The sequence below is a fragment of the Excalfactoria chinensis genome, chromosome 7 (assembly GCF_039878825.1).
Source record: "Excalfactoria chinensis isolate bCotChi1 chromosome 7, bCotChi1.hap2, whole genome shotgun sequence".
In the NCBI taxonomy this organism is placed as follows: Eukaryota; Metazoa; Chordata; class Aves; order Galliformes; family Phasianidae; genus Excalfactoria; species Excalfactoria chinensis.
In genome coordinates this window covers 24,051,482-24,069,327 of record NC_092831.1, presented here as the reverse complement: position 1 = coordinate 24,069,327, position 17,846 = coordinate 24,051,482, and the positions used below count along the sequence as shown (strand labels likewise).

Below are 17,846 nucleotides of genomic sequence, written 5' to 3'. Positions count from 1 at the left end.
TGGAGGGCGGCAATACAAATTGCAGCCTAGGATTCTATATTTCATTGCCTCTCACCAATACCATGTTGGATCTGCATAGTTTGGAAGTAGAAATATTGTAACAAACTTCGAAAACTCTCTTGTAATTACCAGCTCCACAAGCTGTACTTGACCTTAAGGACGCTAAACCCTGTTTCTGGCTTAAGCATTACAATGATAAAAATCCCATTAGAATTTAATGTCTCTTGATGACGCAAGAATCAGTTTGAATATGCTTCACCTGTTACGGCTTGTGGAAGCAGTGAAGTAATGCAGAGGCTCTTCGTTATCATTAAAAACCTCCCTCTGATTTGCAACTCTGCCGTTTTAGGGAGGGATATTTAATATCTGGAGTTGTGGAATTGGGTTTTTTAATGCGTTCCTCCCAACTTCCTTCATTACTGAAGCTGGCATAGAAGCGCAGGCACAGGGAAGCATCTCTTGTTATTACCCACTGGGGAAGCAGGGCTAGGAAGGCGTAGGGCTAGGAAGGCACCCTCTGCACACAGGACGTTCTTAAGAACCTTTTTGTAACCTGTACCCAGTAAAACTTGTTTGGAAGAGCCTTGCTGGGCCAGAACATCAGCCTTCCAGTCAGCTGCTGGCCTTAATTATCTCCTCAGTTCTATGTCATGTAGCAAAGGTTAAAGCATCCCAACAGCTCATCAGGTTGACTTTAATCTTCGTTTTGAAAATGAGAAGAATCTCTAATTTCAGCAGCAGATAATGATTTTGCCAGGTGTGAGCGGGGCGCATTTACTTGGGTACCACCGCGCTGCCGGAGCTCAGGGGGGACGGGGCAGATCCGTGAGCGCTGGTTAAAAGCAAAACGTGAGGTTCCACGCGGACGGCAGACACGGCACAAGATCCTCGCTCACCCCCTTTCCCCCCCCCCCCCCAACATGGCGGAGCCCCCAACGTCCCGCGCGCTCAGCACCGCCCCTCCTCGCGGCGGTGCCCCTCTTTACCTTCCCGGAGGCCCGCCTCTATGGTCAGGGGCGCGGCGGGGGCGGGGCGCGAGGGGCGGCGCGCGGCGCCCCGGGCCGGCGGTTGGAGCGAGTCCCCTTTGTGTCTGGCGCGAGGCGCGGCCGTTGGTGTCGGCGGGCGGGAGGGGGCGCGAGTGGCGGCGGCGGCGGCGGACAGTGCGGGCCAAGGCCGGCGGAGGGCACGGGAAGGAGGAGGCGCGGGACCGCCCCTCGCCGGCGCAGCCCGGCGACGGGGAAGGCGCTGGCGGCGCGGAGGGACCGAGGCGCTCCCCGCCCCGCGGGCACAGCTGCGCCCGGCCCCGCTCGGAGCTGAGAGAGGTTTGGCCGGGCCGGCGCCGAAGCGGCTCGCGGAGCGCTGAGGAAGAGGAGAGGAAGCGCCGTTCTGCCGCGCGGGAGAAGAACCTCCGCGGAACGCGGCCGGGCGCCGGGGCCGCCGAGGAGGGGCTTCGCTCCCGCCGCCCCGCGCCCCTCCTCTGTCGGGGCGGCCGGGGGTGGCGTCGCCGCGAGGGCCGGGCTGCGGAGCCGGCTGGCGGCGTGCGGATGGGCCGGGGGACGGCCGTAGCCCCCACGCAGAGAGCGCGCCCGGTCTCGCCTCGCCGCGGAGCGTCCGCGGGCGCGTGAAGGCGGCGGGGCCCTCCGCCGGGCGGCGGCCGGCTCTGCCCCCACCGCGGCCCTCGGAGCCGGGCAGCGCGAGGGGCTGCCGTGAGTGACAGCTGCCGCGGCCGCCGCCTCCCGTCTGGATATGTTTCCTTCCCAACCCGGCTGCTTCTTCGATATCGTGAAGCTGCGTGGGAAATAAGCGCGTTCCCGAGGCGGACCTTTACCGGTTACGACGCCTTTCCCGGAGCGGGGCGACGCGCCCGGGCTCGGCGGCAGCGGCCGGCGTCCTCCCCGACGCCGCGGAGCCATGCGGGCGGGCCGCCGCGAGGGAGTAACAGCAGAGCCGGCGCCCCTCACCTGCCGCCCGCCTTCGCAGACCGCATCGTGAGCCGATAGCTCGCCGCGGCCGCCGGAAAACCGAGGACATCCCTCTCGTCGGTGTCTTTATTTCCCACCCGGCCTCGATCCCCGCACCCCAGGATGACGGCCTCGCTGCGGCACCTCGTGCTGCTGCTCCTGCTCGCCGCCGCCGCCCCTCAGCCCGGCGCTGCGGCCGGTAAGTACCGGGCACGGCGGGGCGCGGTCCGGCGGCGGCTCCGTGCGGGTTCCGTGCCGGGCGCCCGGGGAGGGCCGCGCGTCGGGGCGGCCGGCGGTGTGAATCTCCTTTATTGTGTAAATGAGCCATCCGCAGTCACGGTGCGTGTTTTGTGCTGCTCCGCTCCTCTCGGCTTCTCGCTTCGGTATTTTTCCAAAATTGAAATAATCTTTTCGTTTTGCATGCCGCGCCCTCGGGAAGGGAATGCGGGCGTTTTTAATATATATTTTAATCGCCGGCAGAGCTGTGCCGGTTGCAGTGTGGGATCTCTGGGCACAGCCATTTTTAATTTTATCGGCATCCGTGCTCTTAGGGCCTGAAGCGTGTGCTGCAGCCCTATGACAGACCGATCCTAAGGTACGTTTGTTTCCCGGGGGTGATCTGAAGCAATCTGGCTACTCCTATTGTCGCTCGTTGTTGTAGGCCAGCAGCACAAAGCTCTGATGAGGAACGCTGGAAGGTCTTGAAGAGAACTCATTTTAAACAAGGACGTGGAAGCTTAGATTCTAAGGCTGTTCTTAGCCATGTTTTGGGGCCCTTGGACCTATTTTTAACTTTGCTTGGAAGCTTCACGTTTGATGCCAGAGATGTTCGATCCCGATATTGGAAGAGAGGTGCATTGGTCTCCCACTTTTGGCTCTGTCCTGGTGACAGCTGAGCACGTTGGAGCTCCTCAGTGCTACACCGTCAGTAGGCACCAATATCAGTGCCCACCGAACCAATACTGTCTGTATTTCCTGGCAGTTCTGAGAGACTCCTACAACTTTCCTGTCATTTTACTAATCAGAATCCAATTTTGCAGGGCTAGGTTCTTCTGGTGTTGTTTCAGCATCTGTGTGTAGTTCACAAATGAATCCTTCCTTGTAAGAAAATCATGGTGTATAGCCAGTTGGTTCATTGCTCTGACTGGACAGCCCCAGATTTCTTTGCTTCCTCTTCCTCAGAAGTCTCTTTCAGGAGGATATTGGCATGAAACAACTGACGTTACCAGTATCATCCCTACCTGTGGCTGTTCTTATTTTAGATTGATCTCTGTAGTGTCTGTGTTGGTTACCTGGGAGTGATTTTTCTTCAGGAAGAAGGGACTTCTGAAGGTCAAAAGTCTTGGTATTTAAAGCATGCAGGAATCAAGAGTGCCCACTACCTAACCTTTCAAATGTAATAATAATGATTAAAAGAAGGACAGGATTTTTTCCTCCTTGAGATGAGCTCTTGGGCAGGTTGCTCATTGCTTTGCCGTGGTCAGGAAGAAGGGCGGTGAAAGACCCAGCACGGCTCTGAGGCGGGCCCAGGGCTGGGCAGGTGTGGTGTGAGCCCGTCCGCACGGTTCTGCCAGTTCACCTCAGTCCTGACCTGGCAACAGTGTTCTTACATTTCAGTTCTGGTCTTGCCTTGTTACGAGAGTATTAATGGTGCAGGCTTGTTTGGCTGTTTGTGAATAGGGACCCATTTTCCCATTGTGATTTATTCCTTAATTATGAAATTTCAACAATCCACATTATACAAACTCTGGTTGTAACCCTCTAAGAGTAATTACACAAATGATTTGAGCTTTACTTAAAGTAACTAATGGTTGATTTTAGGTTTACACTGCATTTCAGGAAAAAAAAAAAAAAGTCTATACACGGGGAAGCTACACTAATGTGTAATTCTGCCCTTTTATGTTCATGAAAGAGCCAACATTATTTCTTCTCTTCCCCTCCCCCCAGAGTATGAACTGCGTGCTCACATCAGTGATAGTACTGGTTCTGGCCTGGAAACCCTTGGTTAATTGGTGCTTCCGACCATCGATGGGTACTGTGTCTCTGCAGTACTTGGAACTGAGTGTTTATAAATGCAAAATCATGACATCAGAAGGAAAGTATTTTTGTAATAGGTTTCTAGCTCTCTGCCTTGAGAATATGGAGATCTCTGTTGGGGGAGCTCAGTAAAGACCTGAGCTTAGTGTGGTAGTCCTTCCTTCACTCTGCTAGATGAGCAAATAATGAAGAACTAGATTCAGGTGGGGTTCTTTGCCTTCCCTCCCCCCCACTGGATTTTATTAGGATAAAAACGCTGCTGACTTTCTCTGTAAAATCCACATCCTAACAAGTACTTGGTAGCTTTGTATTTAGGTGTTATATTTTTCACTGCAGCCATTCTCTTAAAAAGGGGAGTACGTTTTACCTCCACTAGTTTTAGAGAAAAGATTGAGGGATTTTAAAGGATGTGGAGGAAAAAAAACCAAGATTTGCGCCACCTCATTCTTCATTGATCAAGTTACTTGAAATGTCTCTTTCTAAATCTTGTTTAGAGCTGTGAGACGTATTTATGCTCCCTTATATTAAAGAGGATTTGGATGCATTAATTGTGAGGGTTGTGCCTGAGAGGTGGCTGGTGAACCTTTGAACTGTTCCACAGTAATGCTGAAGAATTTCATTTGGGTGTTCGTATGAAGTAGATATTAATCTTGGTTCATTTGCTTGCCTTATGTGATACACAATACTAAACCACTATTCCTTCTTTCTACATATCCACAGTAGACAACATTCCTTTGTCTAATGTGTAAATGACTTGTGGAAAACATGAAGTAAGAATTAAAGCAAGCAGAATGTCTTTTTATCTTTGCGGGTCTTCTTGCACTTCTGTATGTGTGGATCAACAGGGCTGCAGGATGTTCAGAGTGAAAAGAACTGCATAGAGATTGAAGGGGTGTTTTTTTTCTTTTTCTTTTTTTCCCCAGATGATTGTTTTAATTATTAATTAAAATGAGTGAACCGAAGCTGCTTTATCCTGTTCTGTCTTGCCAGTTGGAGCTACTGTGGTGTCTCAACATAATTTGTTTGAAATATGAATTGCGTGACATGAGAAAGAACTCCTTTTGGCCGTTCAACTCAGTTACTTTATCAGTGTTTGGAATTAGCGACTGACTTATCTTGCATATTAAACAGTTTTCTTAAATCTGTCTGTTCTTGAGTGCCTACTTCTTGACTGGAGCTATACCCATCATTAATGGCTCATTCAGCTGTAATCTAAAAGTCCCATTTACTTTTCTGTTTGGTTTGGGAGCTTTCTCAGAAGTCCAAGCATAGCAGCTGGACATAGGCTGTCAATGTGAGGGACACAAGCAGTGTGCTTGATGGAGGCACACAAACACAGCCTGTGTGTCAGACCAGGGCTTCATTAATTCTCCAGTTGTGTGGCTGTGAAAGCGTGGAATGGTGCATGACCCCTTCCACCCCTCTGAGAACAGCCTTTTTTCATTAGGCAAATCAGCCTGCATGGACCTCTTTGATATTTCAGCTACACTGCTTCCAGTTCCTGATCAAACCTGGGTATTTCTATACCATGTAGGTGTATCCTTTAAGGAAATGGGAGATACACTGGCCAGATGCTCAGGAGCCCAAATTTCAAGCCCTGAGTCATTACACAGATGCTTCAGAATGGGTGTTTTACCCTCAAAGGAGCCGTGTGTAAATGCTGGCTGAAGTGTCTGCCCATTCTTCTCTGATGCAGGAGGGCAAGCCTTATTTCACTAGGGACAAAGATGGAGGTATTTCCTGTTAGTATTTCCACTCTCGTGATGGAGCAGCTGTTTTGATTACCCCTCTTTAGTGCATATTGCAGACTTCTCTTAAAAATCAGTATATGTTTTTTTGTTGTTGTTTTGGATGTTGTTGTCCCACTTGCTTTTTAATATCTCATTATGTGTTGTCAGCAGTCCCTAAAGTTAGTGTCACAGTCTTCTTGGCAGATGTTTCCTTTCCTTACGTTTCTCACTGGAGGGAGGAGAAAGGTGATCTGTTAGGTTCCTCACAAATGCTTTATTCCCACAACACAGTGCATGGTTTCCTGTCACAGGAGCTATATTGTATTTGGGCTCAAAGTCCGGCCATGCCATGAACATGTGCTTTCATTTTCTGAGCAGACTGTACGTAAGCAGGGCACAAAGTTCCATTCAGGACAGAATGTTTATGTCTGAATAAAACAGTCCTGATGATGCTGTGCATTGGTAGGACAGGAATCTGTGTGTAGCTTGCGTGAAGTTGTGTTAATTTTGTCAAGTTAGTAGACTCGGTGATATTACTAACTGCTTCACTTTCAACTGAAAAATAATGCAGCTCACCAAAACAGAAGAACATTTTGAGTGTTGAATATGGTTTAATTGTTTTTTATGCCTTTGTAATGAGCCCACAGAAATGTAAGGCTGGAAGCGACTCCTGTATCCTACGTGGTTTGGACGCATTAGTGTAGGTAATGTTTGTCTAACCTCTCCAGGGTCTTCAGTGTAGGATTGCGTAACCTGTCCTGTTACAGTACTTAGTTACTATGTATTTTGTAATGCAACAGTAGCAGTGCCCCTTCCCCTCTCTGATACAAGATTGTTTATGATAGGACTCAGGTAATGTGGTGATGCACCTGAACTTACAGCAATCAATTGCTGGAGAGCAGCAGAGACCTGGTAAGTTGTTCATAGGTCAAAGTGTAGCGTCTCAGAGTTAATTCTCATGGCCTGTAGGGCTGGGTGCTGAGCGGAGCAAAAGTGGGATCTGCTTGGGGAGGTCAGTCATTGTGAGTAAATGGAAGGAGCAGGTTGCAGGACTGCAGGGGTTTGAAAGGATGAAGGGCTGAATTTGTTTTGCAACAGATGAGAGCCACGGTGTATCAGACAGACATGTCTTGCATTTGTTAAACTTGCATGCCTGTACTTGTGTAGGGGAAGGAGGTTTTTGCCCTGGGGAGAGGGAAAGAAAGCATAGTTGTAGGTAGCAGTTTTGGAGGCTTCTGGTGGCTGTTGAGAAATGAGTGAGACTTAGTCATTTAGATGATGTCCTTACCCTCTTACCCTTCCCTCAACCTCATAAGCTTGAAAACCACAAGGTGTCAGGGAGGTGGTGACATTTTGTTCCATATCACTTTCTGTTTTGTTCATTGCCTCCTTAGGTTTGTAGCAAATCACATGTTGTGTTTGGGTTATGAAGATGTCCGTGCCCTACATCTCTCAGTACTCCGTGTTTTTCTTTTGTCTCTTATTTCTCTGTGAGACAGGGAGAGAAAAACTGGGAATGCAGGCACAGAAGGCTCCTTTTGATGTCACTGCCGTCTGCAGTCCCTTCTGTTTTCATCAGTAACTCCTGAATCTGCTGGCCAATTACAACCATACGTGAAAGACACTAATAGTCTCTCAAGAGATTAGTTTACTCCAGCTTTCACAAGAATTCCAAGGTAGAGCTTTCCCAAGGGAAATGTTGGGCAGAACTGAGCCCCTACAAGTCTGTTTGCTTAAAATTGGCTGCACAGCACAGGGTTGCCGCACACCTGGTGGTGTGTGGTCTGCTCTGGAGCAGCCATTGCATGTTTGGGCTTCCTTTGGGGTGACACGGGAGTCTGGGGGGCATCTGGCAATCCCTTCTGTGGGAGGGGGTGCATTGGGTAAGAAATGTGGAAGACAAGGTGTGTTTTTAGAAGTTAGATGTCTTTGGTTTGCAGCTGGTGGAACGAGTTGTGTTTGGGACGCGATGTACTCAGCACTTTAACTAAACTTCCAAAACTATGCCCAGATCACCTTACTGCGTGATTGTTCTCCATTTATGACTTCACTGTGTGTGTAACTTGCAGTTTATTGCGTGTATTGTTTTTCACCCTTTTAGAACTAGATTTGATTATGCTGTATATACAGTCCTGTGTATGCAGAATCCTTGTTTCAGACATCCCACACATTAAATGTACAATTTCTTATTATGACATCTTTTCAATGTTACTGTAACATATTTTTCTTGTGGACCCTTTGAATGCTTTTGTTATGTATTATACTTGAATCTGTGAAGAGCATGAAAAATAGTTGTATTATTTGTGTTAAGGAGATGTACTTGAAAGGCATTTACTGTGACATGCATGATTGGAGTAAATGGCAGATGGTGACAAAGCCAGTGGTTCTGTGAACCTTTGCTCCAGGGTACTGATTGTCCTGGTCAAGTGGGCTACAATGATGCTAGCAAATTGCATTTAGCTGGAGCTGGTGCTGCATTTATTCTCTCTATTCTATATATGCATAGCCTATTTGAAGTTGCAAGAGTTTTTTTTTTTCTTTTGAGATAACTGAAAAGGTGATCATAGGTCATATATATATATTAATTGGGTTCACAAAGTTATATATAAGAGAAGGCAGCACTGAATTGTTATCACAGTGTTGGGAATTGGCAGTGTGGCAGTGTCACCTGAGAAGCTGCTCAATCTTGGCCTTGAGTGAACTTTGGTCTTCTTGTCACAGAGGTCGGGTTCACCTGGCCTGAGCAGCCTTGGCATACTTCAGTTACCAGAGGACTGACTGGACATGCTCTGCTGCTTTTGCTTTATCGGACTCCCTCTGATTCTGTCTTAAAAAAAAACATTCTATTTGTGCCACCAAAGCAGCGTGGATCTGGATACTTGGAACAGAGCTCTTGGAGCATTATGGAACCTTAATTGGATTTTCCAAGAATTTCCAAGATTTTCCAGAAAAAACAGTTGGTCATGTTATTGTACAAGCTGTTTTATATATTAACAAATGTATTAAATAACTCCAACCTTATAAAGTATGTTGTTTTAGATACTTAAAAATCTTCTTTTTATGAGTCAAGTTTTTCTTTTAGAGGCATCTTGGTTTGGGAGATCTTGTGTCCTTGTAACTTCTAAGTTGTGAAAACCTTGGTACAGGCCTAGCCACTTACTCAGAGCACATGTCCTCTGCTGTGAGCCTTACCAGTCATTTATTTAAACCTGAACCCAAGAAGTGATTTCTCTATCCCTATTTGCAGACAAGGGACCTTCTTACTTGAAAGTTATTTATTCACCATTACTGGTTCTCAAATATAACTTTTAATTATATTTAGCTGAGACTTGAAAGATTAGTAGAGCCAGTATTTGTAAGCTGAGGAAAGCTAAGGTTGTAGCACATATCACTTTAGTTACACTGTGGCACCTCCGTATAAATGCAAAGCAGGCACTTAGACCAGGAGCGATCTTTCCATATTAAAATAATTCTAGTTACAGAGAAGGATAAAAGGAACCCTGTAATGAAGCTTGTCTAGATGCCATCACAGTGTGGGTTCCTTATGCTTGCATGTTTAAAATTTTTTCTTTATTTCTAGCAGTAATCGCACAGGCCAGGGATCTGTAGCTGGAGCAGCTGCCATGATTGAAATAGACATACATGCTCAGGTCTGCCATCTGAAGTGGGAGCCAAAGGCTTGCTGCTGTGCACGCACGCCTGCCTCGCAGCACTCGCTGCTGGGACTTCAGCAGGAGGCGGCTGATAAGTGGAAGAACGTGTTCCAGTGCTCTGTGCTTTCTGTGCTTCAGGGGCTGGGATGAGAGTCCATGAACCTCAAGTGCAAAAGATGAGAAAATAGTTTAATTCCTCTTAACTTGGGGGAAATGATTTCTGATGCCCTGAGGCAGTATCTGAGGTTCTCTAAACTTTTTCTATGCAATGCATCAAAATTACTGATGGTAGTGTGTACTCCCTATATGCGATGAATATACGTATGTGTGTGTTTATGTTTGTATATGTATGTGCTTAAGTACTCCATGTGCTATTAAATTTTCAATCTGCATCACTGCTCAAAACTAGTATTTTAATATTAGCAAATCAGCTATTTGGTTGACATTGCTATTTTCCAATAACTCCTTAAAAACAACTTGTTTTGTGTCACTGACTGGTAAAATTCACACAATCCAAGTTTTTTATCAGAATCTGTTAAGTAATTTCTCTTTTACTTCAAAGATGAATCTGGCTTAATTAAATTTGAGTGAAATTAAGTTTGCAATAGTTAATGCTGTTGCAGCTGAGCACAGTTATTTGGCCACAATTGTTTACATTAGCTAATCATTTAAAATCTCACACTAAATGTTTTTATTCCTTCTGTTCTTGTTCTGTGCAAGTGTAGAAATAACTGAAGTGAGGAGTAACGCTTTCTTTGCTCCTATTGTTTCCTGTCAGAGAAGTAGTTCTGCTATTGAAGCTGTCAGCAAATGTAGCTTCCCTTATTGTAAGAAGGTAGTGATGCTGAATGTTTGCGTGTGAAACAAAGAGAATTCTGGTTATTGTTTTGTTTACCTGGATGCAGACTACATGATACTACTTAAAGTTGAAGGTGTAGCCTCTGTATGCAGGAGTATGGAATCCAAATATGACACAATATAGCAAATGAATTTTAGAAGTGAGATGTGCAAAATAGAAATAACGATTCAAAAATGTAACATGACCAGTTTTGTAGTTGCTCTTTGAGAATGCACGGATATACTCTCCTCCCTTACCTGTGTGCAGGAAAAAAAAAAAAAAAGCAGTGAGGTGCTAAGATATGAAGGCACTTCCTATTATAGATATATGGGACTTGCAAGTGTATTCAGAACAGGAGATGCTTCAGTGAAGTTGAATGTATTGTAAGAGATATTGAATTAGATCCACCAGTCTTCTGGCAATATTTAAACACACATGATGCAAAATATAAATCAAACAATGTCAACAACCTTTAGCAGGGCTCCTAATTGAAGCTAGTTAAGGTAATAAGAAATACTGACCTTTTACCGTATCAGCCAACTCGTCTGCTGGATCTGATTACTGAATGAAAAGGGAAAATCTGCATCTGAGTTCTACATTTACTCAGAAATTTATATAAAAGTTGCTCTTTTTATGCTCTAGGGATGTCAGTTAAGAACCTTTCAAGTTTTTTGTTTTGTTTTGTTTGACAATTTTGCATTCATGCTTATAACCAGAACCACTCTGGGACGGTGCAGTTCAGGAACATTCATTTATGTTTTCATATGCTGAGGTAATCCCACCCACTTTTTCAGGATTGCACTAAATACTTTCCTCACTTACATTTGCCACTAGTCCTTTGGACTTGAAAGAAGTGTTGGAGACCAGGCATTTTAGGGCAGCTATTAGGAAACTCTGAAGAGTGAAGCTAATGCAATATCTTTCCTTCTCCAGATAAAGTGAGGGACGAGTCCTAACTGGTTGTTTAACACCATTATTCTGGGACAAGGTCCCTTCCCTGCCCCCATTGTTTTGGTTTTTTATTTGATTGTATTTTTAAGGTGGGTGGAATGAGCATTTGGGGTATGTACCTTAATGTTACTGATGTTACTACATTGCAACTAAATAGTGTTAAATAATTCAGGAATGCCACGTGCAAATAGTTATCACTTCGAGCTGAAGTACATAAATAAGAAATGGGAGTGAGGTATGCAATGGAATCTGATAGTAAATTCCTTTGTGGCAATTACAGAAAGCTGTTAGTTGCAGCATTTAGTTGATAACACCAGTTTGCCTCACTTCTTTTGAGGTGAGGGAATATGAGGTGCAGAGAGAGGTAACTGCATTCCATCAAGTTTCAGCCTAGACAGGAATGAGAGCATCGTTCTTTCTGTACCAAACAAGGAAAAGTAATAACCTTTAAAAAGTGACCTTGCAGTTGAAGAATGTGTGACGGTGGGTATGTTGAAAGGCAAGAGTTCAGTGTGATCACCAGAAGTATTCTTCATATAGTTAAGGATCTTGACTTGAAAAGATGCTATTTGGATTGCAAACCGTTGGTTTCTTGCCATTTCATAGAGCTGGTGTTTTTTTGCAAGAAGCGATTTAATGAAGTGCTGTAGAGTTAATTATATTTGATTGAAAGGGAAGGTTGATACCCAGTTGGAGTGGCAGGAAGTTCACAGTACAATTTTATAGCAAAAGGTAATAGGAAACAGTATTAGAGATTCATTTCCCTCCTGTAATTGAAGAGCAGTAGGGTGAACTTTGGCTTTTTATAACAAGATTTCTAAGGAAATGTGTTGGTTTTTTTTTGTTTTGTTTTTTGTTTTCTTTTTTTTTTTAGTAGGATACAGGTATATTTCTAAGGCATATCAAGACTGGGAGGTAATATGCAATGCAGCATAGAGCTCAACCTAGTTTAATTAGTTCTGCTGGACTTGTTAGCTTGACTCCTCCGTAGCTCCTGCAGTCATTGGGGAGGACTCCTGGGAAGGGAGCATTGTGGAGCTATGAGGAAAGTGTGGAAAGGCATTGTTCATTTTTCTTGGTGATATGAAGACATCCAGTGAGCAGCACATGTCCCTGATATGGAGGTCTACCAACTACAGGGTGGTTGGAGCTTGATGATCCTTGAGGACCCTTCCAACCCAAGCCATTGTGTGATAACCAAGGAGGCACAAGCTGCGGGATTCACCTTGTCAATCTGAAAACAAATGTTAAGAGTTTGTGAGCAAATAGATGTCAAGGAATGGGATCAGTTAAGATGGAAGCAAAATAATTTGCCAAATGCTTTGCTTTGATCACTTCTGTGCACATTTAGTTTGTAGTATGTGAAAGATGTTGCAGGTGTGCATGTGCAAAGTTGCTGCAGGATACTTGATATACTGCGAATACCCACTGGAGTTCAGTGTTTTATCTTATCTGGCATGGAGTGTTTTGTTTGTTCTCCCTTGTCAATTGTTTTGCTAGAACAAAGGTGGAGATAATTCCCCTGCAATTTAAGGTGCAAGTGTAGCACTTAAGGAAGGGGAGTGGTAAAATACTGTATTTAGAAGAGGAAAAACATCACTCTATGGTTTGTTTTCAGTAGCAAAACCTTAATTACTAAGATGCGGTGCTTTAAAACCAAGCATGAGCTCAATCCTGAAGAAGTAGTTATTAGAACTATCTGTCTAGCCTTAATTCAATTGCATGATGCATAACTGTGATACGTTCTATGAAATGTTTTTCTCTACAGGATCTCTACCCCATTTGGTGGGAAAAGGAGTAATTTTAGGCTCCTGCAGAGAATTAAACTGTTGCTTGTATCTTACCCATGAATGCTGTTTCCCCCAGTTTGGAGGTGATTCTTTACACATGCTTCTTCCCTGGTATTCTCCCTTCTTCATTTTCCCTTTTCCCCCATATTTCAATTATTTTAAAAGACATTTTAAAATTTGAACGTTGCCGTTTTATGCATTTCTTTGCTGTAATGAAAAGAAACAAGCTGTATCATGTTACTAAAAGGAGATCTTTGATAAGTGCTCAGATCAACAGGGATGCATAAAGGAAGTGCAAAAGACTGAAGTTTATTCTTCCCTTAAGGAATGCTTAGCTTCCTTGACTCTTCTGGTATGCTTTCTAAAAGTGGGTCATTCTTTTTCTCTGTCTTCTTTTATTATCCTGCAGAGCGCAAACTAGGAGAATCTTGATTAGCAGATAACACAGATAACAGATCCTCTGTGAATGTATCACTTGTTCAGGGGGAAGTGTGGTGGGGTGATCTGCAGAGAAGGTTGATGAGAGGCAGCATAGGACAGTCATTGTCTAAGTTAACTTGGCTCATATCTCTTGAGAGGTGTCTTGTCTACTGAACTTATTTAAAAGGTGCATGTGCTTGAGTAAGTAATTGAGAAGTGCTCTCAGATGCGTATATTTAAGTAATGATTTCAAAAGAATCACGTGAATCCTTAGTTTAGGATTGCAGCTGAAGGGAGGGAGCCAGCTAGTATAAAATTTTTTGAAGGGCTCTTCAGATCATTAGGAAATGTAAGGGTTCTGTGCCATAGAATTCCTAACAATTTCTCCTGTAGAGAATTAATCGGAATCTTCAAGGACACCTGAAAGGCAAGCTGATAGTTTATTTTATTCCACTATATGTAGAAAAATAAAAGAAGTGATTTTTAGCTACTGAATGTATGGGAGAAAGTGTGACAATTCCAGAAAAGAGTATAATTGTCCTGTTGTGGAGATGGTCTACTCATGAATGGGGTGGCAGATTGAATGAATGGCACCAGATACCTTTCCTTTGTAGTTCTTCTAAAATCATTTTGAGTTCTCATCTTTGTCTTCATGTTTGTATTGTGTAAGACTGATGAGATCAAGCTTTGGAGGCTAGCTTAGAACTGGAGCAGCCTTTGCTTGCTCTGCCCTTCCTATCCTTCCGGTTTCTGTTCGCAAAATGTATACAAATCTGAATACAAAGACCCTCTTCATCTCAAAAGTCTTTGTTTGAAGACAAAGATAGAATTCCAAAGACGTTCATTCTCCCCTCCACACCTGCCATACGCTGGCATTTACCCAGTTCTGCTCAGAAGTGAGGAAGACTTTAGTTCACGATAATAAAATCTACTGACAGTAAAATAAATGTTCAGAATGAACTAGGTTTCTAGCAATGGTATTCCCAGAGAAAAGCTTTTAGATTTCTCCTTCATGATGGACAAAATATTTGATTTTGATCATCAAGAGATCATAAGTCGTAGTGCTTATGACTTGTCTCAAGTGTTAGAGATCACATCAAGTAGCAGTGCTTAAGCAAATGGCAGTAATGTTTGTGTGAGGTCTGTGCCTCCTTTTTTCATGCTGGGGGAAGCAGCAGGAGTGTAAGTCTGCATCTCCTGACTGGCCTGCTGGTTCATGTTCAGGCCTTCCCTAATTCAGGATTGCTATTTCTGTGTGGAACAGAAATAGATGCATTCAAAAGTGAAGTTGACTGCTGCCCTTTAAGCAGAAATTGGTTTTCAAGTAGTATTCAGCTTTCTGCAATGGGTTGTTGCCAGCTGCAAGCCCAGATTGTTTGTAAAAGCAGCAGAGGGAAAAGGAAATGGTAGCTAGATGAAGAAAGGAAATGGGAGCTTCCCTCAAGTGCAACTACTATGCTATAGAGTTAAGAATAACTTCTTTGTAAGTAATTGTCTATGTTACATAAACATTGATGTTTCTTGGAAGTTGGAGGCAACTCTCTTTCCCTGGATTTTCTTTTCTGAAATGCCAGTTGTGTTTTGAGAACTTGTTCTGCACGTACCACTGACTACTGCAGTACAGATATATATATATATATAAATATATTTAAAGCACTGAGGCCCAACTGTGATTGTAATGAGAAAAAGCATCAGAGTACTTACAAAGCATATGTCTAAAGGTGGCAGGAGGAGCAGTCAGATGAAGTACCTATCTGATAAGCATTCCACAGGAGCATATCTTAGGTTTGCTGGCTACTGGTTCCCCTGTCAACCACCTCCCCATTTGGGGTTTCATTCATTATGATTCCAAACTGATGGTTGTTTTTGATACATCTCACAACTGAAAGTCAATTGTGAAAAATTACTTACTAAGACTACAGCTATGGAGAGAAGTGAAAAGCTGTGAAACATACAGCCACTGGAGATATCAACTTTAAATGCAACTTTGGCTTTAGAAATTTTTCAACCACATTTATTAATTTCTTACCACTGTTAACTACTCTTTCAATTCTATACAGATAGTTTGAAAGTGGAAAATGTTTTCACTAGGAATATATTGTTTTTATCTTACTGCTCTTTGAATTCTGCTTAGTTAAACTGAAATTGCCATGATCATCCCTGACCTCTCATTTTTATCTACTTGTAACTCCAAGCAGTCCACAGAATCCAAATATCTGTTGTTTTCTATAATCCATTTATCTTCTGTCTAACGGAGCTGTTCCCATGAAATTCAGTAAACAACTGAACAAATGGCCAAGTAGCTTCCTTGGTAGTGTGTGCAGTTGTCCAACTCTGTAAATATATTTAACACTGCAGCAAAAATGTGTGTATTTGGAAGGCACGTGGTAGATGTTCCTTATTTTAGATGAAAGTGTATTTATTGAGCTGCTTCTCCATTTAAATTGGAAAGTCCAAGTGTCTATATTCAGACATGCTTTCATTGCTCTGTTTTCAAAGCTGCTGTAAGCTGAGGAAGTTCCTATATATCCTTTTATTTGCATTCTTTTTGATATTGAGTGTCCTTGTTTTTTATTGCATGTGTAACAGTGAAGGGAAGGAACCTGAATACTTTGTTGAAAATTCATTACTCTTATTTCCTTTCTTTATCTTTGTATATTGCCTTTGTGTTTCTTTGCCTTTTTTTCCCAATCATATGTTCTTCAGGTGCCTGTTCTGTCTGTGAAGTAGAGTGAAGGAAGAGGTAACCTGAGCCTCAGCATCATCCAATTATGTTTTGGTGTCTAATACTGGTATGTGTGCTATTACTATGAGCCCTCTCTTTGATGAAGTTTTTAGGAACTGCCTAGGCACAAAGGACTTTTCGACAAGCATACAAAACCCTGAGAACATTTTGTTAAGCTGTTTGTTTTTCACATCTGCAGTTGTGAATCGTTTAATGTGTGGGAGTTTGGTTGGCTACAATATATATGTTTTAGAGCTCATTTGTAAGCATTGGTGTTGTATTACTTAGTGAACAAAATTAATGGGAAGCAACTGTGAACTTGAGGAATCGGTGCGATTTTTGTTGCTTCCACTTGTTTTCCTTCCTTCTTTTCTCCCTTAGCTCTTTCCCATTGCTGTTCTGCATTGTGGCTGTCCATTGCCAAAGGAAAGTAAGCCCTAGAGACAAGCAATGTTTTAGTTCAAGGTGACAGTTAACCAACAGTAAATGGTGAGTTTGTCCTGCTTTTGGCAGAGTATTGGCATGCATTAGTTATTTCTCCACTTCAAATACTCTGATTTGCCATGCTCAGACAATACTGTGTAAGACCAAATCTCTTTAGTAGACCATCTGATATTTCGTAATTTTCTTCAGGTGACTGTTGATAATACACTGTTAACGTGTTGTTGTATGAGAATCCATAAAACTAGATTAAGTGGGTTTACTCAGATTTGCCATTTTTCGTTTGAAAGATAAAGCACTGCTGGGGATGGACACTTTAATGTGGTGTTTGTAAACTTTTGTCTTTTTTAAAACAAATATTTCTTGCTACTTCTATCCCCATGAGTGCTGAAGAATAGTAAAATTTTTAGTCTGTATTATTCTGGATGCCACACAACATGCAGTGGCAATATGCCAGTGAAATAGGGCTGTGTTATCTTCTAATTTTTCTGATTGGGAAACAAGGCACAGAAGGTAGCTTGCCTCAAATCACCTTTGGTTGTCTTTGGTGTAACACTGACTTGAGTTCTGTGCTTGTGCTCAACTACTGTAACTATTGGGTAGTTCTTATATTCCTGGCTCCACCCAAATGATTTCATTCTGTGGGACTAGAATTTCTTTTTGATTCCAGTTTGAAAAATGTTGTTGGTCTTATTGGGAGACTGTTTGGTTCCGTACATGTGCACTGCTGGAAACTTTAGAGTCCATGTGCATTTTCACAGCCTTTTTGTCTTGAATTGCAAACCTTCTCTGTAAGGCTGATTCTCCATAGATCACACTGAATACCTCGTCGGTATCTTTGGATGAATTCGGAGGAGCATTTGATAAGGGTTTTTTTTAAGTTTTGAGACTTAACACCACTCAGTACCAAGAAAGGACCTACAAAGGGTCCTAAGGAAGATGAATAAAAATAGAGTGAAATTGGTTTTACAGGCTTTCTTGCATCCAAGTACCATGGTAAGAGGTAAGGGTATGGAAGCGATTAATTAAAAAAGAGTAGGGGGAAGAGAAAGAGCCATATGTTGAAAACAAGATGTCATTAAATGGAAAAAAAAAACAACAACCACAAACAAAAATGAAAAACTATCTCGCATGTTTTGAACCTAGCTGTTTATTTCTTTTAATTTCTTAATGTAGTATTTATTTACCTAAGCGCAGTGTTATGACCAGAATTACAGAATAAATGCCAGGTTATCGGCCAGGTACCTAGATGGTGAGCAAAAAAGCCACTTCTACAAAGTAAATTTGCTTTTTATTAAAG

At 43.1% G+C, this 17,846-nt stretch overlaps 1 protein-coding gene across 1 annotated transcript in view; it reads left to right on the top strand.

Annotated features, from left to right (window-relative positions):
* Positions 1-1,942: 1,942 nt before the first annotated feature.
* The window catches only part of BMPR2 (bone morphogenetic protein receptor type 2), a 94,610-nt gene continuing 78,706 nt past the window's right edge, over positions 1,943-17,846 (top strand). The window contains exon 1 of the mRNA XM_072342445.1: positions 1,943-2,160. Coding sequence (XP_072198546.1) covers positions 2,085-2,160 — 76 coding nt within the window. The 5' untranslated portion in view covers positions 1,943-2,084. The remainder of the gene's footprint in view (positions 2,161-17,846) is intronic.